General features: G+C 33.0%; 2 protein-coding genes and 1 non-coding gene across 5 annotated transcripts; 1 reads left to right on the forward strand and 2 right to left on the reverse strand.

The window, feature by feature from the left end:
* The first annotated feature begins 591 nt into the window (after positions 1-591).
* Positions 592-4,651, forward strand: LOC136217462 (uncharacterized). Its single transcript, XM_066004062.1, has 3 exons — positions 592-1,003; positions 2,536-2,684; positions 4,340-4,651. Exons 1-3 carry the CDS (start codon positions 818-820, stop codon positions 4,476-4,478), a joined length of 474 nt encoding a protein of 157 aa, XP_065860134.1. The 5' UTR covers positions 592-817; the 3' UTR covers positions 4,479-4,651.
* A 7,729-nt stretch (positions 4,652-12,380) lies between these two features.
* Positions 12,381-14,177, reverse strand: LOC136220250 (dof zinc finger protein DOF2.5-like). 3 transcript variants are annotated; one of them, XM_066008048.1, is made up of 3 exons: positions 13,979-14,177; positions 13,163-13,583; positions 12,381-13,095 (listed from the first exon to the last, which is right to left on the reverse strand). In XM_066008048.1, the coding sequence occupies exons 1-3, from the start codon at positions 14,000-14,002 to the stop codon at positions 12,758-12,760; spliced, it is 783 nt and encodes a 260-aa protein (XP_065864120.1). In that variant the 5' UTR covers positions 14,003-14,177; the 3' UTR covers positions 12,381-12,757. The 3 variants fall into 3 exon arrangements, with proteins under 3 accessions (XP_065864120.1, XP_065864121.1, XP_065864119.1); XM_066008049.1 differs by having other exon boundaries at positions 12,382-13,095; positions 13,163-13,655; positions 13,979-14,169; XM_066008047.1 differs by having other exon boundaries at positions 12,383-13,095; positions 13,163-13,592; positions 13,979-14,166.
* A 2,815-nt stretch (positions 14,178-16,992) lies between these two features.
* On the reverse strand, positions 16,993-17,074 carry TRNAS-UGA (transfer RNA serine (anticodon UGA)). The gene has a single exon. It is a non-coding gene; the product is annotated as a tRNA-Ser (tRNA).
* Between the last annotated feature and the right edge of the window lie 7,721 nt (positions 17,075-24,795).

Raw genomic sequence — 24,795 nt, forward strand, 5'->3', positions numbered from 1 at the left:
ATCTATTCAGCTGTCTGATTACCTTCTCTGAAAACATGTTTTAACTGTACTTCCCAATTTCTATCTATGAGTCTCTGACATTCACGTATTATCCATCCCAATGGTAGGTTTACTTCAGTCGTATGGATTAAATATTTTATCTATTGAAAATAGTACGTTAGAACATCTTAAATATAAAACTTTAATAAATAGTTTTGCAGTCCAAATTGCAAGAAATATACTATAAATTTATTTAAATTATTATTTTATATTAATTTATTTTCTTATAAATTTTATCTCAACCTCCCAATTTATCTAATCCAGCCCTAACGAATATATATATCTCAAGCTAGTATGCTGATTTTTATTTCTTAATTAAATTCAATTTGTTCGGTTTAAACTGAAGCGATCCATATATTTTGATTCGATATCCTTCGGCTCGATGTTAACTTGAACCTATACACACCCTAACTTTGCACTTGCCTACTTGTCTTGCCCAATCGGTTATATGTAGCTTTCCGTGCAGGTATAGGACCGAACAAACGCTGTCGTTTCGCAAGCCAGTACCAAGTTTCACAACTAATGGATGATTTAGTAAAAAAAGGCAAAAACTAATTTTCGCCATTAAATTTATACAAAAACGAAAGAAACACAAAACTGGATTTGGCAACCAATTTCTGCTCAACCATTAAATTAAAATCCTTGCTTCAAGAATTGATTTTACCAGCTTATCTATCAACTGAAAAGCATAATCACCCTAGCAAGAAGAGCTTGCTAAATCATCAGCGCCTGATAAGTATTAGTAATTCCAAAATCGAAGAGAAGAGGAGATAGACGCATGGCGAATCTTTATGTGAAGGCAGTGCCACCGGCGGATCTGAACAGGAACACCGAGTGGTTCATGTATCCAGGTGTATGGACTACTTATATACTCATCCTATTCTTCTCTTGGCTTGTCGTTCTCTCCTTCTCTGGTTGCTCTCCCGGTATGGCCTGGACCGTCGTCAATCTCGCCCACTTCTGTGTACGTGCTCTTTCGTTTCCCTCTAACTTCATGCATTTCATTTTACCTGTCTTTTTTTGTGCGCTACTGGTTTTTATATATGTTAGTGATGGATGTAGCAGATAATATTTTGCTGATTAGGGTTTTGCTTTTTGTAAAAAGACGCTTGTAGAGTGAAGAAAGAAAGAATATCAGTGAAATAGTGGTGAGTTTTGATTGTGTGGCTTATCTATGCTGGAATTGGATTCTCCTGTGTTGCGTGGGTCGTTTATATTGTTGAATGCTTGAATTTGAATTTTTCTGCTGCGTATTTTGGTTTAAGTTTTATTTGGGTTTTCTTATTCACAAAGGAAGATGCACATGGGAGTTTCTCTATGATCATTACTTTTTGTAAACCTTAATTATGTTAGATGAGTTTAGTTTGGTATACTTCTATTATACTTATACTTCAGTCAAGACAGACAATTTGATTGCCAAGTAAAAGATAATGTGATGAGATAAATCCTGAATGAAGTTTTTGTTTGTCTTGCTACCAAAACGGTTGCTTGTTTTGCTTGACTGAGTGGATTCGGTGATAGTAATACTCTCTTCCTAAAACTTATTAATATTATGGTCCCATGATGCTATGCTTAGGATTTATTGGCAGATTTATTGTATGATTCTGAGAGACTTAGCTACCCAAGGCTTATCTGCATATAATCTATCTTACTAAATGATGATCAACATTTGCTATCCTTTGATCATTTATCATATTTACCTGATCTTTTTCATATGAAAATGAGAAAAACTGTTCATTATATGGTATGTATATGATGTCAAGTTTTTACGTTTAGTTGTCTATGTTCCTAAATGGCCCTGTGTTTTTAGGTTCTGAAGGGCATTAGATGCACCTGTAAGATAATGGGACTAAGTTGATGTCTGTATATATATATTCTCTAGTTGATGTTTTTTCCATATTCTTATATTTATGTGATCTCTGTGCTGTGTTCCTCACTATGAATCCAACTTCTAGCAGAGGCACTGGGAAATAGCAATAGTGGACATCTAGATTCTTATGATAGAAACAGATGTCTGCTTTATATTATTGTGACTTGTGAGAGCTTTAGGATCTACAAACTATGGTGATGTAGCTGCAATTTATAGTTATTGGATTCTGCTCTTTTGCATTTTACATAACTTGGGTCTGCTTGTTTGGGGGTTAGAGGAGGTTAATTAAAGGGAGGTTATTTAGCTAACCTTGTTTGGAAAGGAGTTTAATAGGAGGTGAAGGGTTAAATGGAGGGTAAATGAAGGTTAGAAAATCTTAAAATAACCCCAATCTCAGTCCCACCAGGTTAACTAAATAACCTTCCCTCCCCTCCCCTCCCCTCCCTTTAATTAACCTCTCATACTTTCATCCAAGCAGACCCAGAAGTTCATCTTGTTCTTTACCCTTCAGTCACTCTGATGAACTTCATTTAAGTTCAAATTTCTTCATGGTGAACATATGTTGCTATTACTGACTTGTTTCGTAGCTATATGGATCATAATTGACTGGATTTTTCACCTTGTAGGTCACTTACCACTGCTTTCACTGGAAGAAAGGAACACCATTTGCTGAAGACCAGGGGATCTATAATAGCCTAACTTGGTGGGAACAGATGGACAATGGAAAGCAGCTTACTCGCAACAGAAAATTCCTAACTGTTGTTCCTGTTGTGCTGTAAGCTTTTAGGATTTTATCATTTCATTTTATGGAAATGTTTGTCTATCTACAACTGCAGCTTTCTAATTTTATTACCTATGCATTCTTGATCTTCAAATTTTACATGCTGAGCAATATTTTTCTGTGTTTTTTCTTTTGCTTCTATCACTACAAGGTTTTAATCATTGCGGTTAGCATGGTGATTATATGTATTGGTGAATATCATTATCATGGCATCTCTTGACAAATTGGGATCATCATATTCTTCAAGCCGAAGCTTCAATATTACATGAGTATATGCTTTTGTGCAGCTGCTGTACAACTAATTGCCTTTTTTTAGTTACTTTTTTTTTTTCCAACTCTCTATCTGAATTTACGTGAGTATCTTCACTCTTCCATTTGTTTTTCTTGGCAGGATTGATTCCTTGAAAATGCATGGACAAAGTAATTTTTAATTTTTAATAATGATACAAAGTAACCCAGTACTAGCTGTCAAAGCTTGAACTTCTACATCACATTTTTTTGCTCATGGAGTAAAATCCGAGTTGATTTTATTAATTTGGACAAAATTTATTGAAAACGACCTTAAATTATTAAATCTTTCAGAGGATCCTGTAAAGAACTGTAATGAATTGAAAGAAGGAATCCGTTAAGCCTACTACTAGTTTGGACCGAGACTTGGATGTTGTTGTAAAACCGGATTTGAGTTGATTGCCAAACTTTCTATGAGCAATTAAATAAGCATGTAAATATATGCAATATAACATGATTGCCATCAACTTAGATGCTCTTTTGTTCTGTCAAATTGCGTGGACGAATGTCATGCATCTTGCATCAGTTAGCTTTAAATATGATCTAAGTGAATTGAATGATTCATACTAAATCTCATGAAGTCGCGTATTGCACCCCTATCGATTGGTTGCTTTTGATTTTCTTTTTTTCTTTTCTGAACTATTTTTGCTAGTTGTTGGTTTGAAATATATGCCTAATGTTGTATGGCAATGATGAAAAAGAAGATGCATTTTATTGTCCAAACCAACATGTTCTTGAGATGCACAAATAAATCAATGAAAAGCAATGGAGGGGATGGTGTTATATAAAAACTTTAATTTCCTTGTTGCATATAATTTTATGACATGCCATTATGCCAATAATTTGGCCTTTTTCTTCGGTTGCAAGCTTGACTGAAAGAATGTCGCACATTTACATTGATGCATCATGATATTTAGCTGTCTCTCTGTTTTAGTAATCTGGATTTTGTTAACTTTTGCAGTCAAAATTGCCTGAGTCATTGGTCAAAGCCTCCAACACCATTCTTAACTTGGCCCTTACTCTAATAATTAATGACCTATATAAAGTATGAGCTCTTATTGTGAATCTATGTTATGACTGCTTTTTCTGGTCTCATATGATGACCATATCAGCCTATCCTCTAAAGTTCTGGATAACCAGTTATATACTGTTTGAATCAGTTAAAAATGATCAATTTTATAAGTATCAATAGATATGTATTAGACTATCTCTGCCCCCATTTCCTGACCCATATAATTTTGATGTAGCCTTAGTTCAGTGCTTAATTAGTTTTCTGGATTAGGACAATTGAGCAAGTGCGGTTATTGGATTGATATTGTGAAATGTATTGGAAACTTATTGTTGAGTGTTCTCTTTGTCAGGTATTTGATAGCCTCTCACACAACGGATTATCAACATCCAATGCTGTTCTTGAACACACTTGCAGTGATAGTGCTTGTAATTGCCAAGTTCCCAAATATGCATAAGGTTCGCATCTTTGGAATCAATGGAGACAAGTAAGTGTGCAGAACTTTCTAAAACTCCAACATCTGCTAATCCACCTGCTTAAAGGTTATATCTCTCTGTATAGAAAAAAGAAATCAGAACTGGACGACATGTTTGAAATATGTGTATTGTGCTGCCTACTGTTAACAAGTTCTTTTTGTTTATCAAAGAATAAGTGTATTCAGTTATTTTTTTGTACAGTAGAGAAATATCATGGGTCTCCACGTCTCTTATTTTCGAAAAAAAGAAAAAAAAAAAACAGAATCGATTTCTTGATATTGTTTTAGCTTAAGTTCTACGCAAATTCCGTTCTGCTTAAAGTTAAATTCAGGAACAGCAGGAAAAAGAAGGTAGCTCTTAACTAGGGTTCAACCCCAGAATGGAGCTTTTTTGGGGGGAATTATTCCCACCATGGTAATGGTTAGGAAGTAATTTTTTGAAGAAGCTGTTTTTAACTAGTAGATTAAGGGCCTGTTTGCTGTTCTTGTTTACTTTTTGCTGCTACTGTTTGTTTGTTGTTTGTTATTAGCTGATTGATTATTAGTGTTTGGTAAAATTTTAATTAAATGTTGCTATTAGTATGTAAAATGTTGCTTTTGTTTCTACCAAAAAAAAAAGTATGTAAAATGATATTTTAGTCAATAAAAAAATTAAGTTATATAAATGTAATAGAAACAATAATCTAACGCATTACATCCCAAGTTTTATTAATTGTTAGCCTATTTAGTTGAAATCAAACCATGTTTCTCCAATTTTCAATAAAGTTTGTGTTTTTATCATTCATTTCATCCAAGATATGGTCAAATACTAACGGGGTGTTTGGTATTCTATTGGGATAGGGATAAGGATAAAGGTTGGGATATGGATAAAGATAAATGGTTGGGAAAAAGGATAAAAATATGATAATCGAGAATTATTATTCAATGTTTGGTATGTGGGATAAAATAATACATTTTACTATTTTAACCTTATTTAAACTACATAACATTAATTTGAGGGATAAGATGGATTTTTCCATCCTATTAAAATCGTATGAGCTTATCCCACCTCTTTATACCATCCCATTCTTGGGTATAGGATTTGAGGGGATAAGAGGCATATCCCTCATCTGTCTCAGTCTTCTGTTTCCCAAACAAATACGAGATAACTTAACTCGTGTTTTTTTATCCCCATCCCACCTCCCATATCCCTTCTAACAAACATACCGTAAAGGAATTTCTCCTCCACTTTACAATAAAAAAAAAAAAGTTAATTTAGATGGGAACTCGGAACCTGTTAAAATTTGAAATGAAAAGAAAATTATCAAATGATAACTGAATCTTTCTAAAAAAAAAAAAAGAAAAAGAAAAATGAATCAGTCCTAACTCGCAAGGGCCATTCCATGGTGGAAATGGATTTTCTAATCAATTTTGGACTCATTAGCTATTAACACAATAAAATTGAAACCAGGCAGTCCCAAAAGAAAAAGCAGAGACAAATGGGATAAAGAACATGAAGGGAAATTGGAGGCTATGGAATTTTAATTCTTCGTTGTTCTTCTGCTTTTTTCGTTGGTTTTCCTTTCTAGAAAAATTCAAGTAGCATGTCTTCTAGGGAGTATTTACAATTAATTGGAAGGTTATTTCATTGAAGAAAAAAGCAACAGCAGCTGTTGGTTATGAAAAGCTACGAAATGTTGTTGCTAGAAACAGCAGTATGCTTCTCAATCAGCTATCAGCTGCTGTTTAATGCTTTCTACCAAACTCTATCTTTTGAGCTGTTTAGAATAAAATAGCAAATATCAGTTTCAAAAGGTGAACAAACACCCTCTAGAACAGTCTTTACAATGCTATAATGAGTCTGTTAAAAAAAAACACAACTTTGGGATCCATAACATCCATTACGATGGTCCTATTGCCATAATGATTCCCTTACGAAAAGAGAATCTTTAGGAGCCATAATGATTCCCTTACGAAAAGAGAATCTTTAGGAACTGAGTTCTAATCAATGTGAAAAGAGAAACCACCACAATAGTGTTACCCACCGCCTTCTTATTTGGATCAACAATGAACAACTTCATCAACCCTTAAAGTTATCCTTACACATCTTCCAAATAATGAGATCATATGTAGACCTCAATCTCGGAGTCCAAATTCGATGGAAAATAGCCCCATTCAACGCAATCCCCAAATCCTAAGAAATCTTCGTAAAGGTTAAAAGTTCTAACCAAGAATTATGGAAAATTTGAGCGGGACATATTGTAAACTCTAGCAAGAAATCTATAATACTATGAGCAAAATTGCATTTCCCAACTCTACATGATGGGTATAATACCCAAAAAGCTATCTTGGCCCGTATTTGCCCTACACGAGGATGAGGGGAGATGAACATCCATCTACTATGGGTGAAGATATCCAGGAATAAAAAAAATGCAACTTTTCTTGAGACAACAATGAAGGTTGCTCCTCGGTTGGAGGATTGGTTTTCTTCCCGGATGCTTTATCAGTTTTAGAAGGTTTCTTGGGATTTTTCTTTTTATAGGAGCCATGACAATGGACAAAGAAACCAAAACACCCCGTAACTCTGAAACAACATACACAAGAAAACAAAATGAAAGCTAAAACTAAGAAAACTTATGTTTAAATTCACCAGATTTTTAGAAAAGTAAAGTAAAACAACTTAGGAGAGAAACATTTGACAAAAAACTAGTAAAAAGAAACCCACCAAACCTCTTGTCCTTTTATAGGGTTCAAGGAGAAACGGAAGAGACGACTATCATCATTACCAAGAAGTAATGATCAATGAACATTAACTATTCATGACACACATGCTAAGAACAACATCATCAATAACATATGGCAAATGGGGATAGACAGACGTCAGCTCAAACATCGCTCTCCATAGATGCACGTGCCCTGACACATCTGTATTTAAGGTAGGTTAAAAGATGGGCAACTAAATCGATGAAAGCACGCATATACTTTTCATTAGCCCGCCTTTTTAAATAGCTAAAACAAAAGGCATAAATACAAGCCTCCTCAAAATAGGCTCGAGCCTTTCGACCCGAAACGACTAAATTGAAAGCAAGGTTCTCCAAGGTATAAATAAAGAAAGTTCTTCTTGTCCTAAAGAATGTAAAACCCTAAACTGGAGGGGCATATGATATCAGACGAATATAGTCTACCCTACGTGGCATCATGAGGAAAGAGCATACGATCACCCGTAAGCTAGGATCCATATGGCACCATCACAAAAGACAACACAATCACCCACAATTGCATGACACGATTCAGAGCATCGAATCCGACCAGAGATTAGTATGTTGGCACGTTGCCCTTGATCCTGCCAATACGGACCTAGTGGGTTTGAAGTAAACAGATTCCCGCTTAGTGGATACGATTTCGTCTATCAATAGGTGACACATATACCTACACGCTCCAGAATCAGATGCATGATAAATAGAGTGAGACAACCTCCAAGATACACATTCAATCATTAGCTTATTATTCACAACTTTAGTTTATCGTTATGTTCATCTTCATCCTGTCCTTAAAAGCTTATTTAGGCATCAGAGTAGGTTAACCGTCTCTAACCCCTAATTTGATTTTTTTTCTATCTCATTACAGACTTACTCAGAGATCTACAATATTCAACCACATCACTACCATCGAAACTTATGCCATATATACAGCGAGATAAAAAAACGTACCTTTTGAATTAATTATGAGGATTGAGAATGAAGTTGGTGGGTTTAGAGGAAAAAAGGATAGTGCAACAATTGTGTGCTTGAAGTGGAAAGAATGAGAAAAAAAGAGACATACTATAAAGACAAGGAGGATGATTAGTCTACATATGCCCCAATTGTTATTATGCATTTCAAAGAATGGAAAGGAACCTATCGGCTACCAATACAACCTAAAATTAGGAAAGAAAGAAAGAAAAGAGGGTAGGGTTGAATTAACCATTCCTTTCATAATTAAATCACTTTATAAAATAACAATAGAAAAAAAAAAACATTTATATTTATATTTATATTTGGATGCCTCAAATTTAGTTGGTGGATGAGATTATTTCTTAGCACGCTTGCCAAAGAGAATGTTTGAGGGTCCCTCTCTTGCCCAAGAATGAGGTGCCTTTGTCTTCTTTAATATTTTTTTTTTCTTTCCTACTAGAAATTTACAAATAAAAAAAAAAACAAAATAATGATAACTAATTTGAACGGTATAAAAACTTGGAGATTTCGAATTTAAATTTTAATATATGTATAGGTGTAAAGTACAAATCTAATCTTATAGTTACTTTGCTAAAAAAAATTTGATTTCAAATATAAAAGCTACCATGTTTTGTAAATAAAACAATTCCAAATTTTTAACAGTGGAAGATAATTTGTTGTTAATTTAGTTTCATGTTTACCTCATTTGAAATGTAAATTTAGTTTTATTGTTATTAATGGAGGATAAACTTCAACTCCGCAAAAGAATTTTTATGATACTAACGCTAACTTAGATTACACATGGAGATTAGTTAGAGATGTCAGAGATAATAATAAAAATTATTTCGAGCCTTTACTATTAGTTTGGACTTTCAATTCAATTGGTTTCTTGATATGGTATCAGAGCCTCTTACATCAGACAATCGAGGATCGAATCATATCAATCCTATTTATTGATAAAATTTCAGCACATGATAGAATGCGCAAATGTTGTACACGCTTCAAGTTCAAATGACATTCACATGAGAAGATATATTAGAGATAATAATAAAAATTATTCTTATTCTTTTAATTGGTTCATTTAATAACAAATGAGCTTCTATTAGATCTATTAATAGATTCTAAAATTGCTTTGACATTGTTTGACTCGCTATTTGATAAATAGAGTTTAGTTGTTAGCTGTTTATAAATATATTTAGTAAAATTTAGCTGATTGCTAATAGTTGGTTGTGTAAAATGATAAATAAGAAAATTGATATTTTATGATTATTATTTTTTTAATAATTTATAATCTTAACAACCTTCTAAAAAATTGTTATGTAAATGTGCTATAACTTAGATCTTTATATTACATAAAAATATATTTAAACAATGAAATCATTCTTAGATTTTATTGGATGTTATATAATATATTATACAATACAATACATTTTCTAATATATACCAATTAATTTATAATTTAATATTTTACTAAAATAAAAATCTAATATTTTTATATTCTTCTCAAAGTTTCAATAATATTTATTAGCTAATTGTTAATTTTAATCTATATAATTTTGAATAAAAATATAATTTTAAAAAAATAATAGTAAATTTAGATTTATTAATTGACATTTACCACTAAAATGTAGTTAGATGAACATGTTTATCATATTATTAATTTATTTATTTTGTAAAGGAGGAAAGCATCATTTGTTTTGGTAAAAGGCAGTAATTATTAGGAATAAAAATGTTCTCTAAACGAGATATAGTGATAGACCATGTTTGGCAACTAGTTGTTAGCTTTTAACTGATTATAGTAGTTGTTAGTTGATTACCTTTTTGGTTAGCTGATTTGACTAGCTGTTTGTGTAAACTTTGGTTTAGTAAAACTTAACTGATTGTTAATAGCTGTTTGTGTAAAATGATAAATAAAGACATGATAAAATCTTTATTTTGGGTATCCTTCAAAAGAGATGGATCAATAAGCTAATTGAAAAAGCTCATGAAACCAAAATTTTCAAAATTAGCTTTTTTGATCCAATAAACTCTTTCAAACCTCTTTTCACCGAACAAAATTAGCTTTTTGGACCCAATATGCTCTTTCAAGCCTCTTTTTACCAAACACCACAGATTTGACTAGTCAAAATTTTTAAAATGGCTCAACCCTCTAATTTTATCCCCAAAAAACTCTTTACTAAACAGAGTCATAAGCTAATTGAAAAGATCTTAAAATTAAAATTTTCAAAATTAGAGGTTTGAAACAAAAGAAGCTAATTGAAACACCACTATTAAAGTTTTAACTAGTCAAAATCTTTAAAATGCTCCAAACATAATTTTATCCTCAAACTTCTCTTTACTTTTTTTTTTATCTACAAAACATTAGTGCTAATATTACACGGTTTTGGGCATGTTTGGTCCAGCTGTTGCAGTTGCTGTTAACTATTTGCATTTGCAGTAAGTTGTTAGCTATTACTGTTAGCTGTTTAGCTGTTTAATTACTAGTGTTTGGTAAAATTATATTGAACTGTTGCTGTTCTGATTTAAAATGTCTAAAATGGACATTTTTTAAATTAATTAATGATGAAATTATAAAAGGAAAAATATGAAAAAAATGCTCATAATGTTTACAACTAGGAATAATTTTACTCTTAACGTCTAAAATGGTGCAATTTTGCTCATAACACTGGCAGCTAGGAGCAATTTTACTCATAACATTGACAAGTTGGGTCAATTTCAGATATTATTAAAAATTATAGATATTTTATTTCTTATTCTACACCAATTGCACATATCAGTAGTTCTAAAAAAGAGATTTCATATTTTTTGTGATTTAATAATAAAATTGTAAATTAATATTTATAAATTCGGTAAAATATTTGAAATTTTTTTTGTCCAACTCGTACAAAAGACAATATATTTTTTTTTTCTTAAAAAAAAAATTTCACGTCTAATCATATGTTTGTGATATGTTACTAACGATGATAAAATGGTGCACATGTGAAGTATAGATGACAATATCCATGACCAAGAACACTGATAAATTATTTCTCAAATTGACTCAACTTGTCAATGTTAGAGGTAAAATTGTTTTTGGCTGCCAACATTATGAGTATAATTGTATCATTTTAGACGTTAAGGGTAAAATTGCTCATAGCTATAAATATTAGGTGTGTTTTTGCACCTTATCCTATTATAAAATAAAAATTGTGTTACACAAATTAATAAAAATAATCTATATAAAAAATAAAAAATTTATTGAACGCAACAAAACCTTGTTTTCTTGGTAATTATGTTGCACAAATATAAATAATGTTAAAGAATAAACATAGTTTGTGGAAATAAGAAGGATAATTTTGTCAATAACAAATACAAATATCTGTTTATGAAAAGCTCCAAACGATCCAAAACGATGCAGCTTCTAGAGAAAGTGTTAAACGTTGCGGTTATATAAACCTAACTAAACGCTATATTTCATGCGGTTTGGAATGAAACGCTAAACGCTCTTCCGAAAAGCTGAAACAAACACCCTCTTAGTCAAAATTTATTCTCCTGTAGTAATTATAGGACTAACTTTATCCTTTACTCCTATAGTTTAATTAGAAGAGGAGTGAGGAAATCAATAAATAAATGGTTGAACAATCTCAAATCAAAATCGATTAATAAATATAATTATATGAAAAAACATAATGATATTTGAATGGAATGAAATGACGTTACCTAAGGATTGTCCTCTAATTTGAGTGGGTGAATAAAAATTCATTAGGTGAGGTTTTAGTTGGGGCAGGTAAATCATTTTCTTACTAAACAACTTAACTACAGAACAGAATCTTAAGGAAGTCTCCTCAATTCAACTCACTTTTTCTAATTGTGGGACATGAAATCAATGAACCTACTTTTCTCTTTTATACCTCTTTTCAATGTGCATTTCATAGTTTGAGAAAAAATCATTACAATGTATACCAGACAGACGCATGATAAAGTTACAGATCGGACCATAATTTTAAAGATGGCATCGAAATCTTTCCCCACCATATTAAAATGTATTTTTATACTGGTTGGAAATTAGCCCCCAATCACAGTATGCATCCGTCTCTCCGATGCATAATTGAAGTTTACACAAGAAAATATGAATATGCATATGCATGCATATACAGAATGACCATATTAAGAAACCCACAAATTAATTAACCTGAAGGGGACATAATTGAAGTTTAATAATTAATAATATCAATAATCTCCAAAAAATATGAGGATACATAAAATTAATATAACTGAATGAAACACACTGATGAGGAAACTGGAAACACTTACTGGTTTTGATAGAAGAATGTATGAATGAATATAATCCAAATAATTAAAAAAAAAAACCCACAAACATACATACATTCATATCTTCTTCTATCTTTCACAGTACCAAAACCATCATTCTATAATATCATATGATATGTGTAAGGAAAAGAAAACCTTTTTGAAGCCAAAGCAAATCAATTTTTTACACTAATTAAATTAAACAAGAAGAATCCTCCTCCTCCTCCTATATGTTAGTCCTGATGATGATCAAATTAAGAAAAAAGAAGAGAAAAAAAAGTATCTTTCTTTTCTTTAATTTTCTTTTTAATTATTACCATGATCCTCCTCCTCCATTTCCACCAAACATTCCATTCCAAAATCCAGCACCATTAGTGGTTGAAGGAACACCTTGTCCTTTATTCTGATCATGATCAATTTCACTTGTGTTTGAGAGCTCTTTATTCACTTCTCCTAATGGAAATAAAACCCTTCCTCCATTTTCTTCAACTCCATATCTACTTCCAAGCCCTTCCACTGAAAAACTCAGTGTTGGCTTGAATTCTTGCATTGGGAATCCTGAGGAGTATAAGTTGTTTGAATCCTGGATCGGTGTCTGGATGAATGAATTCAACCCCCTTGAAGCTATCCCAGTCCTTAGCAGCTCCATAGCTGAACCAGATGAAATTAATCAAGATGGAAATCTAATTGGATTCATACAAAATTAAGAATGCATTACCTTGAGTGTCATGAATAGCAGGAAAGGAGAGATTGAGATCTTGGCCTTGATGAACAAGGGACTTAGGGTTTTGAAAGTGTGATAAATTAGGGGGATTAAGATCAGGAAGCTTAGAGGAAGCAGATGATGAAGATGAAGCAGATGCAGATGAAGAAGAAGATGAAGATCTTTTGTTCTTTCTAGAACCTCCACCAACAGGAACATTTCTGAGAGATCCACCTTCAGTCCAATACCTTCTACAAGTCTTACAGAAGTATCTTGGTTGAGTGAGACTATAGTTGTTATAATAACAAAATTTGGTGTTTGTTGAATTACATCTTGGACAGTTCAATTGCTCTTGTGGCCTTGATTTTCTCTCTAACATACTCCTTGTACATTGATTTGATGATATTTCCTCCATTGATTTTCCAAGTTTCATATCCTGAAAACCCTAATTAAATTAGGTTGAAGATGACCAAGTTAAATCTATCTCCATGGAATCATAATCTTCAAGCTGATCATCAAAAGAAAAGAGAGAGAGAGAGAGAGAGAGAAAGAAATGAAAAAGAACAAATGATAACTTTTGCTATATAAATAAGGGCAAGAAAGAAAAAGTGCAGTGCTTTCATCTTTGAAGAACAAAAGTATTCTTCCAAAAAGAAAATTCAGATACAAAGGGAGGGAATTACACTTTTTCACATGAACATCACTCAAACAAAGACAAAGATTAAAGTGAAGAAAAGCAAAGAAAACCTTCTAATTAAAACTAATTAATTAGAGATGATCCATATAGAATACTAACCCTAAAAGCACAAAGTTAGAAAAATAAAAACACACCTGTGGCCATGGAGCAGCATCCATAAATTCAGAAACAAAAGGAACTGATGACTTCAGAAAGAGAAAGAGAAAGAAAAAGAGAGATTGAGGAAGATTTCACCTCCTTTGTCTGCAGCTGCTCTTTGTGCTAGCTAGAAAGAATGTTTTAGATTGTTCCTCCCCTGGCTTTATGTGGTGCCTCACTTTATCAAGATGGCAAGTTTTTTCTTTTTTTCTTTTATTTTTTAAATATTAGTAAGCCTAGCTATCTTAGTGGACTGAATGGTAAGGAAGCGACTCTTCTTTGCATTCAATTAACGATGTTGTTGTTAGAGTCTCTATAGGTGGACCAATATGTAAATCCTTTCGTAAACTTTTCTGTAGTCTTGATCCTAATCAAGTCTATTTAACAGACTTCCTATCAATGCAAATCTTAAGGGAAATTCAAATAGTTTACATGTATCAGAGTTATAGTTCAATGTTGGATCCTACTGATATTAGTTAGCGCTACGCACCAAATGAATTGGACGTGAGAGACATATTAAACATCCCATGTTGCTAAATTGTGAAGCTATATGACTCCTTAAATATGCGTTGTAATCCTAACCTTTCAAGGTACCTTTCAGGATTCTCATATTTACCGTTTTTTCTATCTAAACAACCACCAAACACGTATTAGATCGGCTTAATTATTCAATAAAAACTCCAATGGTGGAGATGAAAATGTATACGTGATTAAAATATTTGGTGAAACAATTTTACCGCTTAAAATAATCTATCCTGTTCGAATCTGGATTAATTTGTCATGATTTAGAACAAAGATTTTTAAACATTAAATAAAGAGAATTAAATTAAGCTGAGGGAATTAATGTGGGAAAGCTTGGTGTGATTTATATTCGAAATCTGATAGTGGGATTGTATATTAAATAGAAAATGGGTGGAATAATGAGTGTGTGTATGTACTGTCTTTCTGCTTTTTGACCTTATAATGGACAAGTCTTGATTCTTGTTCTTCTTCTGTCACCTGTTTTTAGTGTTTTTCTAAGGACCACTTAAACCTATATTTATTGGGTTTCGTTTGGTTTATCAAAAAGATAAGATTTTCTCATTTTTATAACTTCTCTCCAATTTTGTCAAAATGCCTTTTCTTATAGAATAGTCATGCTTTCTGGGGCAACTTCCTATGCTTTGCTTGCTCACTAATTAAACTTAATATAATTCTATATCTTTATTTAATACTACTGTATACACACAGAAAGGTGGATTATAAGATGAGTCCAGCACATCCTTTCAGGGAATGTTTTCTTCATTTGCTACTTAAATTAAAGCTATCTTCTCATTCTCAACTACTTGGACATTTCAATTAGCCATCATCTATATATAATATAAAACAGTAACGATGGAGCTAAGGTGTCACTTCCTCCTTTTTTACTGATAAAAAACATAATATAATATATAATATATTAATTTTAATTATTATTATATTTATTTATAAAAAGATTATTTAAATCGTACTGTATCTAAGAGTTCTACAGAATTTAAATTAATCCCTAAAATCTTTTTAATTCTCTGCATATCTATATCTAAAAGTTCTACATAATTTAAATTAATCCCTAAAATCTCTATAATTCTCTACATATCTATATATAATATAAAATAGTAACGATAGAGCTGGGGTGTCACTTCCTCCTTTTTTACTGATAAAAAATATAATAAAAAAATATAATATATTAACTTTAGTTATATTATTATATTTATTTATAAAAAGATTATTTTATCCGTACTATATCTATGAGTTCTACAGAATTTAAATTAATCTCTAAAATCTCTCTAATTCTCTATATATCTATATCTAAAAGTTCTACATAATTTAAATTAATATCTAAAAAATTTCTAATTCTCTAGATATCTATATATAATATAAAACAGTAACGATGGAGTTGGGGTGTCACTTCCTCCTTTTTTACTAATAAAAAATATAATATAAAATATAATATATTAACTTTAGTTATATTATTATATTTATTTATAAAAAGATTATTTTATCCGTACTATATCTAAGAGTTCTACAGAATTTAAATTAATCCCTAAAATCTCTCTAATTCTCTGCATATCTATATCTAAAAGTTCTACATAATTTAAATTAATCTCTAAAATCTCTCTAATTCTCTGCATATATATATATATATATATATATATATATATAAAATATAAAACAGTAACGATGGAGCTGAGGTGTCACTTCCTCTTTTTTTACTGATAAAAAATATAATATAAAATATAATATATTAACTTTAGTTATATTATTATATTTATTTATAAAAAGATTATTTTATCCGTACTATATATAAGAGTTCTATAGAATTTAAATTAATCCCTAAAATCTCTCTAATTCTCTGCATATCTATATATTCTATATATTCTATAATATAAAACAGTAACGAATGAGCTGAGGTGTCACTTCTTCTTTTTTTACTGATAAAAATATAATATAAAATATAGTATATTAACTTTAGTTATATTATTATATTTATTTATAAAAAGATTATTTTATTCGTACTATATCTAAGAGTTCTATAGAATTTAAATTAATCTCTAAAATCTTTCTAATTCTCCGCATATTTATATATAATATAAAATAGTAACGATGGAGCTGAGGTATCACTTCCTCATTTTTTACTGATAAAAAACATAATATAATATATAATATATTAATTTTAATTATATTATTATATTTATCTATAAAAAAAATGTTATTTAAGGTAATGTGAAAATAAAATAATAATATTTAATTTATATAGCACCTTTATATCATTAATTGTAATTATTAGATTATATTTTTGTTAATATTTATATGGTAAGATGAATCCGTACATTGCACGGGTCAAAAACTAGTTACAATTCTAATTAATTAACAATAAAATTATTATTCTAGAGATCAAATTCAGTAGGATCATTGTCACTTACAAGACTACAATAAAGTATATAATAATTAAACATTTAATCCAAAAATTTAAATTGATAATAAATAATTTCGTCGACAGCAGGGTTCGAACCTGCGCGGGCGAAGCCCAACAGATTTCAAGTCTGTCTCCTTAACCACTCGGACATATCGACTTGATTGATCATGTGTACACAAAATGCTTATTAGATTTGACACATGGACAGCATAACATTAGGCTATCTATCTTGTATTAAGGAAAGAAACTTAACGCGGACGAGGCTTGTAAAGGTAACGCGAGTTACGCTTCTACTAATGGTCTTCCAAGGGATTCGAAGAGTGCTTGTCTTGGTCGATTTACGAATATTGATATTTGCATTTTGTGCAACGTTTTTTAAGTAAAGTTATGGGGTTTTACTTTGAACTTCAATTTGTGTAAGATAAAGGACGTACATGTACATGAGGTTGATAGGTGCGTTGGATACTCAAATTGTGCTCCGGTTTATGGCAATTGCAGTTGATATCACACATCCCTTTAGCTTAATTATAAGAAGATGTCAAAGTTTAGAGGATCCGGATTGTGAGATTAGATTTGTTCGTTCTTACCAAGAGGATACGTAATTGTGTTGCTGACTGAGTGATGAATTTAGCATGAATTTTTTCTTTGAATTATCACGAATGTAATATTGCAATTATCCAAGATATTTTATTTAAAAACGGTTCAACATTTTAGATGGTTACTTTTTACTTTTTCTTTTAATTTTGTTTGTGCTTTTTGGTATACTTATGTATATTAAAAAATTGAATTATGTATATAAAATTTTGTATTTGTGTGTCTAGAATAAAATTTTGAGATTGACTAAGTGTTTGTATATGTCAATTTAAAGCTTCATGTCTTAGAAAGTAAAACTTACATGTTTATAGTACTTATACTATACCCTTGGATGTTGTTGAGAGAAATCTAATTATTATGGTACTATAGAAATAAAGTGAAAAAGAAAAAAGAAAAAACTTTATAGATCTAAGATTAAAATAAGAAGAGAATAAATTTGAATTTATTTTCATGATGAAAATGATAAGTCATAATTAAAAAGAAAGTGTTCCATCTTTTCCTGCTCGTAAATAATAATTATGGTTTCTTTTGTTTGTATATATGAGAAAGCCATGCAAAAAAACCATTATTCCAAACCCCCACTACACTATGCTTTTTCCAACAGTAAATAGAACAAAATATAAGCACAAATATAGAAATAGAGAGAAAAGGGGATTAATGGAAGTACTTAAGATTTTCTAGGTTTTAAGGGTTTAAGGTTTTGTTGTTTATTCTTAACTCTATGTTGTTTTCTATTTATTTATTTTAAGAGATTATGACAAGTTACAGTACAAAACTCCGCCTGTGAGGGTCATTTGGTGGCCTTTACAGCCGGTCTCAAACCCGGACAAAGGAGGAGGGTAGGGGTGAGCAAAATAACCGGTAACCGATTACCAAACCGATAACCGAACCGAAATCTTAGTTTGGTTCGGTTATTTTAACATTCTGGTTCGGCTCGGTTTTAATTTTAGCCTAATTTGGTAATCGGTTATCGGTTCGGTTATTGAAAAAAAATATCAGTGTAACCAATAACCGAACCGAACTTCATATATACATATAAAAAATATAATTTTATCTTTATATATATATAAATAAAAAGTCCAACCCTAAAAAATACACTTTTATCTTTGTATATATATATTTTGGTTTAGTAGCCTTTAATTTATTCAATTGTAACTTTTGTACAAGGATATTATTTGAAAACTAATTAAATAAAAATGTACAAAAAATTAAATATTTTGAGTTTTCGGTTATTCGGTCGGTAACCGAACCGAACCGAAAATTTTCGGTTAAATCAAATTCGATTACCAAACTTATTCGGTTCGGTTATGAAAATAGAGCAACTTTCGGTTCGGTTAACCGACAGTTCGGTTCGGTTAGTAACCGAACCGAACCGATGCTCACCCCTAGACGAGGGTTGCGGTAGGTTTGTGGCGGCCAGCGTAAAACTTAACCACATCTTATGACATGAACCATAATATAAATATCGTTGGGGGCGTTCCCTACTCAGCGACGCGCTGCACTTTCTAGACCCGGGTGTAGTGATAAATGTGCAAGGGTTGCTAAGTCGTCGCCCAGAAGCGGCGCACCACCTCAGGACCCGGGGTGGTGTCAAATATGCAAGGGTTGCAGGTAAATAAGCTAGTCCACGGTAATGGTAGGGGTATGGGTAAAGGTAGTAGGTTACGCTTTGAGACATGGAACATAGGTTCTTTGACAGGAAGATTAGCTGAAATTGTAGATGTTATGAAGAGGAGGAGAATAAATATAATGTGTCTACAAGAAACCAAGTGGGTTGTGAAGGAAAATAGGCTAACGTTTGGCAGCGGAAATATAAAAATTTTAACCTATTTCCATTAACCCAAGATACGTTAATCGTTATTTCATATAAAGAGGGATAGAAAGAAATACCTTTTAGAAGTTCTATCTACCGTTGCAAACGAAGTGCCCACAACTCTTACTTCGAGTTCCCAAGCACAAAACAAACAATTGAAGATCAAGTTAGAATTCAACCGTATATAACAACCAAAATAGATTGTCTCTAATTAATCAACACAAGATCAAGGATAAAGAGAAAAGAAATGTAATCAATTGAACGGAAGGAAACAGTGGATAATCTCGTCCTTATGGTGTGGGTCGAAATTTCTCTCTCCCGGGTTAGTATGTGTATTTCGAAAATTGCACATGTAGGGGGTATTTATATTCTCTTGTATCTAAACCCTAGTTAGATAGAATTAGGTTACTGAATAAGAATTTAATTCGGAATATAATTCTTATTTATTATCTATAATTATATCTTAAATATAAAGATAATAATAGTAATCCTTATAGGATAATAATAAGAGCAGTTTAATCTAATTAAAACTCCTAACTTATTTATCCTTTAATTAATTTAATTCACAATCATAATCTAATTAGGATTGTTAAAATCAAATTAAATTATTCATGTATTTTCATACATGAAAATCGCCCCACCCCATGTACTGGGCCTTAGCGGGCTCAGTTGGGCTTCCATCAATTAATTAACATCCGTTTCTCTTTTGGGTTCCAAGTCTTATGTGTGACCCATTAGGTTCTTATTGCTTCTAGCCGTATGCAACTATTAAATTAATTCTCACAGAATTATATTTAATCTTTGCATAACGGAATGAGTACGCAAAATGTGATTGGCAAATCCGAAACATTCCCCCAGAGCTATAAGAAGACAGGTTGATTCTGTCGTTGACCTTTCCGTATTAGTTACAGTATAATTCGATCCTTTATCAACTACATCATTGAACTGAATCTTATGACTATGGATGATGTCAAGTCACATATAGCGAGACGTTCGTTTTACTTGTACAGGCCGAGTCAACTCCAATTAGATAGGTTAAGTGAAATCTGTATTTCAAGTCTTAAGCTATCACCTTGCAAGGATTTAGAGTCGAGTCTTCCACAAGCGATCCATGGACGTATCTCCCATTCATGGGAGTGACAAATGCTCAATCCAATGTATAATTATCCTGTAATTACTTTCTATGATACCCAACGTCTGCCGTTCACACCCCAGAGTCATCTTTGTTATGGATCGTGTTACAACAGGATCAAAGCATCACATTCTGTAATCCAGAATCACCAATTAACATTCCTTTGAGTCTGAGGATTACTTATACCTATTAATACCAATGAGATGAACAGGTGACAAGGATGAATCTACCCATCCTGTTATCTCAAGTCGGGTCCCCAATCCTAATGAACTTCTTTTCATTGGATCCATGTAACTGTCCAGATATCTGTATATATGAAGCTTGTGAGATCAGCTTTCTGTCTCGACAGAAGACATTGTTACATGCAAGTCTCAGCAGTGATATGTCAATCCTAAACATATTACTTGACTTGGGGTGGTTTTAAGTTTATTAGTTTATTATAAAGTTTCGTCTCACTTCATGCTTGTATGAACACTTTATAATCACTTTAAACAAACTTTTGGATTTCATTTTATTAGACTTTATTTAGTTCTTAAAAGGGATTGCCTTTATATAGTTATGAAACCATATCTCATTAAAACAAATGATATAAAGAACACTTCATTTACATTAAGTTTGTATCCTAGAACAATTGTCTATAGGACACTAAACCCCAACATACTCCCACTTGGACTAAAGCCAATTGTTTCTACAACTTATCCCAGTAGAAGTTAGATGACGATCATGTACTTTCTGGGTTAAGGGCTTTGTCAACGGATCTGCAACGTTGTCCTCAGTAGGTACTCTTTTTATTCTCACATCTCCTCTTGCCACAATTTCTCTTACAATGTGGTATCGCTTCAGGTAATGCTTGGATGCATTATGAGACCGTGGTTCCTTTCCTTGCGCAATGGCTCCATTGTTATCACAGTACAGTGTAATGGGATTTACAATGTCAGGCACCACACCAAGTTCAGTAATGAACTTCTTAATCCAAACCGCTTCCTTTGCTGCTTCCGCATCAGCGATATACTCTGACTCGGTCGTAGAGAAAGCTACGCTTCCTTGCTTGGAACTCTTCAAGCTGACCGCACCCCCATTCAAGATAAACAGGTATCCTGATTGGGATTTAAAATCGTTCTCATCTGTGAGATGACTGGCATCTGAAAATCCTTCTATTTTCAGATCCCCTTCTTCGTACACTAGGAACATGTCTTTAGTCATTCTCAAGTACTTAAGAATGTTCTTGACGGCATTCCAGTGCTCGTCTCTCGGATTACCTTGGTAACGACTCGTTATACTTAACGCGAACGCTACGTCAGGTCTAGTGCAAAGCATAGCATACATAATCGAACCGATTGCGCTGGCGTACCGGACTACAGCCATGCGCTTCTTATCATCTTCGGTTTTAGGACATTGATGATTGTTTAACTTTACTCCATGTATCATGGGTAAGTTACCTCGTTTTGATTCAAGCATGCTAAACCGCTTTAGCACCTTTTCAATGTATGTAGCCTGTGAAAGACCAAGCAGTCTTCTTGATCTATCTCTGTAGATCTTTATACCAAGTATATAAGCTGCTTCACCAAGGTCTTTCATGGAGAAGTTACCATATAACCATAATTTTACCGACTGTAGTAGAGCTATGTCATTTCCCATTAATAATATATCGTCCACATATAATATTAGAAATGCAACTGAGCTCCCACTTGCTTTCTTGTAAATGCAAGCTTCTTCGCAATTTTGTTCGAAACCAAATTGTTTTATCGTTTCGTCAAAACGCTTGTTCCAGCTTCTTGATGCTTGCTTGAGTCCATAAATGGATCTCTGAAGTTTGCAAACCTTGTTTGCATCCTTTGATGTGAAACCTTCAGGTTGCATCATATATACATCCTCAAGCAGGTTTCTGTTTAGGAAAGCTGTTTTCACATTCATTTGCCAAATCTCGTAATCGCAGTGAGCGGCAATAGCGAGCATTATTCTGATTGATTTGGACATAGCCACATGAGAGAAAGTTTCGTCATAATTAATTCCTTGTTTCTGACGATATCCTTTCGCTACTAACCTAGCTTTGTAGGTGCTAACCTTTCCATCCATGTCAGTCTTCTTTTTGAAGATCCACATGCACCCAATGGGTTTTATCCCTTCGGGTGGATCAACCAAAGTCCACACTTGGTTGGTGTACATGGAATCCATCTCAAAATCCATGGCTTCGAGCCATGCTTTAGAATCTGGACTGTTAAGAGCCTCTTCGTAGTTTTTGGGTTCATCGTCTAACACGGGAACCTCATCATCATCTCCCACTAGAAAACCATATCTAATTGGGAGTTCACGAACTCTTTGTGATCTACGAATGGGTGGCACTTGAGTCTCATCTAATGGGACTGCTTCGGGTTCCTCAACCGCCTCTGTTGTTTCAGTCGGTGTTTCTTGTTCTTGAACTTCATCAAGTTCAATCATGCTTCCCTTTTCTGTTTCTTCGAGAAACTCTTTCTCCAAGAAGGTTGCGTGCTTGGATACTATTACTTTCTGATCATCTGGGTGATAGAAGTAATACCCCACAGTTTCCTTAGGGTATCCAATGAAGAAACACTTATCAGATTTAGAATCTAGTTTGTCTGACGCTATGCGTTTGATAAATGCTGAACAACCCCATACTCTCATGAATGAGAATGTGGGTTTCCTACCAACGAACAATTCATATGGTGTGGAACTAGCGGATTTAGTTGGTACTCGATTTAGGGTGAAGAGGGCAGTTTCTAAGGCATAGCCCCAGAATGTCTTTGGAAGTAATGCTATGCTCATCATAGATCGTACCATATCTAGTAAGGTACGGTTCCTCCTCTCGGATACACTATTGTGTTGTGGTGTATAGGGAGGTGTCCATTGTGAGCATATCCCACATTTAGTTAGATAATTCAGAAAATCATCTGAAAGATATTCGCCACCTCGATCGGATCGAAGTATCTTTATTTTCTTTCCTAATTGATTTTCTACTTCATTTTTGAAGCATTTGAATTTCTCAAAAGCTTCGGACTTGTGCTTCATTAAGTAGATGTAACCATATCGGGTATGGTCGTCTATGAAGCTTATGAAGTATCTGAATCCTCCTCTTGCTTGGACTGACATAGGACCGCATACATCGGAATGTATTAATCCTAGAGTGTCTGATACACGCTCACCTTTATTGCTAAAGGGTGTCTTTGTCATTTTACCTTTTAAACATGCTTCGCATGTTTCCAATGATTCAGGATCAATTGAATTTATAAGCTCATCTTGATGTAGCTTAAGCATGCGTCTTTTGTTTATATGGCCTAAACGACAATGCCACAAGTAAGTTGAATTATCTAGCTTATGTCTTTTGGTATCAATTGCGAAAACAGAAATTTTGTCATCTAGCACATAAATCCCATTTTGTGATATTCCTGAAAAATAGAAAATCTCATCTCTATAAAAATCGCAATGTTTGTCTTTTATTGAAATATGAAAACCGTCGTCAACAAGATGGCTAATAGAAATAATGTTACGAGACATTTCTGGAACATACAAACAGTTCCCTAATTCTATTACAAGCCCAGAGGGCAAGCTCAAAGCATAATCTCCAATGGCGAGGGCGGCAACTCTTGCTCCATTTCCTACTCGCAAGTTTATGCTTCCTTTCTTCAATTCCCTAGTCCGATTTAGTTCCTGCATATTTGTACAAATATGAGATCCACATCCGGTATCAAGTACCCAAGATTCAGACTGTGAAATTGTATTTATTTCAATATAAAACATACCAGATGTTGAAGTCCCGGCTTCTCCCTTCTTGAGGGTAGCTAGGTACACCAAACAGTTTCTTTTCCAATGCCCTTCTTCACCACAAAAGTGGCACTCTCCTTTGGGCTTCTTCACTTCCTTTCCCTTTGTTTCGGTGAGCATAGCCCCCTTGCCCTTATTAGGATGGTTTGGATTGGGAGAGTTCCCTTTCCTCTTCTTTGATCCTTCAATAGCAAGGGCCGGTATCCCCTCGTTTTCTTTCATATTGGGCTCGACTGTCTCGAGCATATTTGCAAGCTCTTCAAGAGAGGTTTGCAAGCCACTCATTTGGTAGTTCATGATGAACTATGAGTAACTCTCGAGGAGGGACTGAAGAAGTAAGTTTACACTTAGTTCATGATCCATCGCATCTCCAATACTAGAAAACTTGGTGATAAGGCTAATCATCTTGACACAATGTGCCATTACAGATGTGCCCACCTACATCTTGCTTCTATATAACTGTTTTGTTATCTCGTAACGATCGCACCGAGTTTGATTCACAAACAACTCTTTCAGGTGCGCGACCATGGAATAGGCATCCATTTCTACATGTTGCCTT

This window comes from Euphorbia lathyris, chromosome 2, assembly GCF_963576675.1.
Source record: "Euphorbia lathyris chromosome 2, ddEupLath1.1, whole genome shotgun sequence".
NCBI classification, from domain to species: Eukaryota; Viridiplantae; Streptophyta; class Magnoliopsida; order Malpighiales; family Euphorbiaceae; genus Euphorbia; species Euphorbia lathyris.

What these genes read in the sequence shown, in the direction of transcription:
- LOC136220250 (XM_066008047.1), bottom strand. Translation starts at nt 14,002, where the DNA reads ATGGATGCTGCTCCATGGCCACAG. An exon ending in ATGCTGCTCCATGGCCACAG is followed by an intron (nt 13,593 to 13,978) that starts GTGTGTTTTTAT and finishes TAATTTAATTAG; the next exon opens with GGTTTTCAGGATATGAAACT. An exon ending in TGCTATTCATGACACTCAAG is followed by an intron (nt 13,096 to 13,162) that starts GTAATGCATTCT and finishes CATCTGGTTCAG; the next exon opens with CTATGGAGCTGCTAAGGACT.
- LOC136217462 (XM_066004062.1), top strand. Translation starts at nt 818, where the DNA reads ATGGCGAATCTTTATGTGAAGGCAGTGCCACCGGCGGATCTGAACAGG. An exon ending in TCAATCTCGCCCACTTCTGT is followed by an intron (nt 1,004 to 2,535) that starts GTACGTGCTCTT and finishes TTCACCTTGTAG; the next exon opens with GTCACTTACCACTGCTTTCA. An exon ending in ACTGTTGTTCCTGTTGTGCT is followed by an intron (nt 2,685 to 4,339) that starts GTAAGCTTTTAG and finishes TCTCTTTGTCAG; the next exon opens with GTATTTGATAGCCTCTCACA.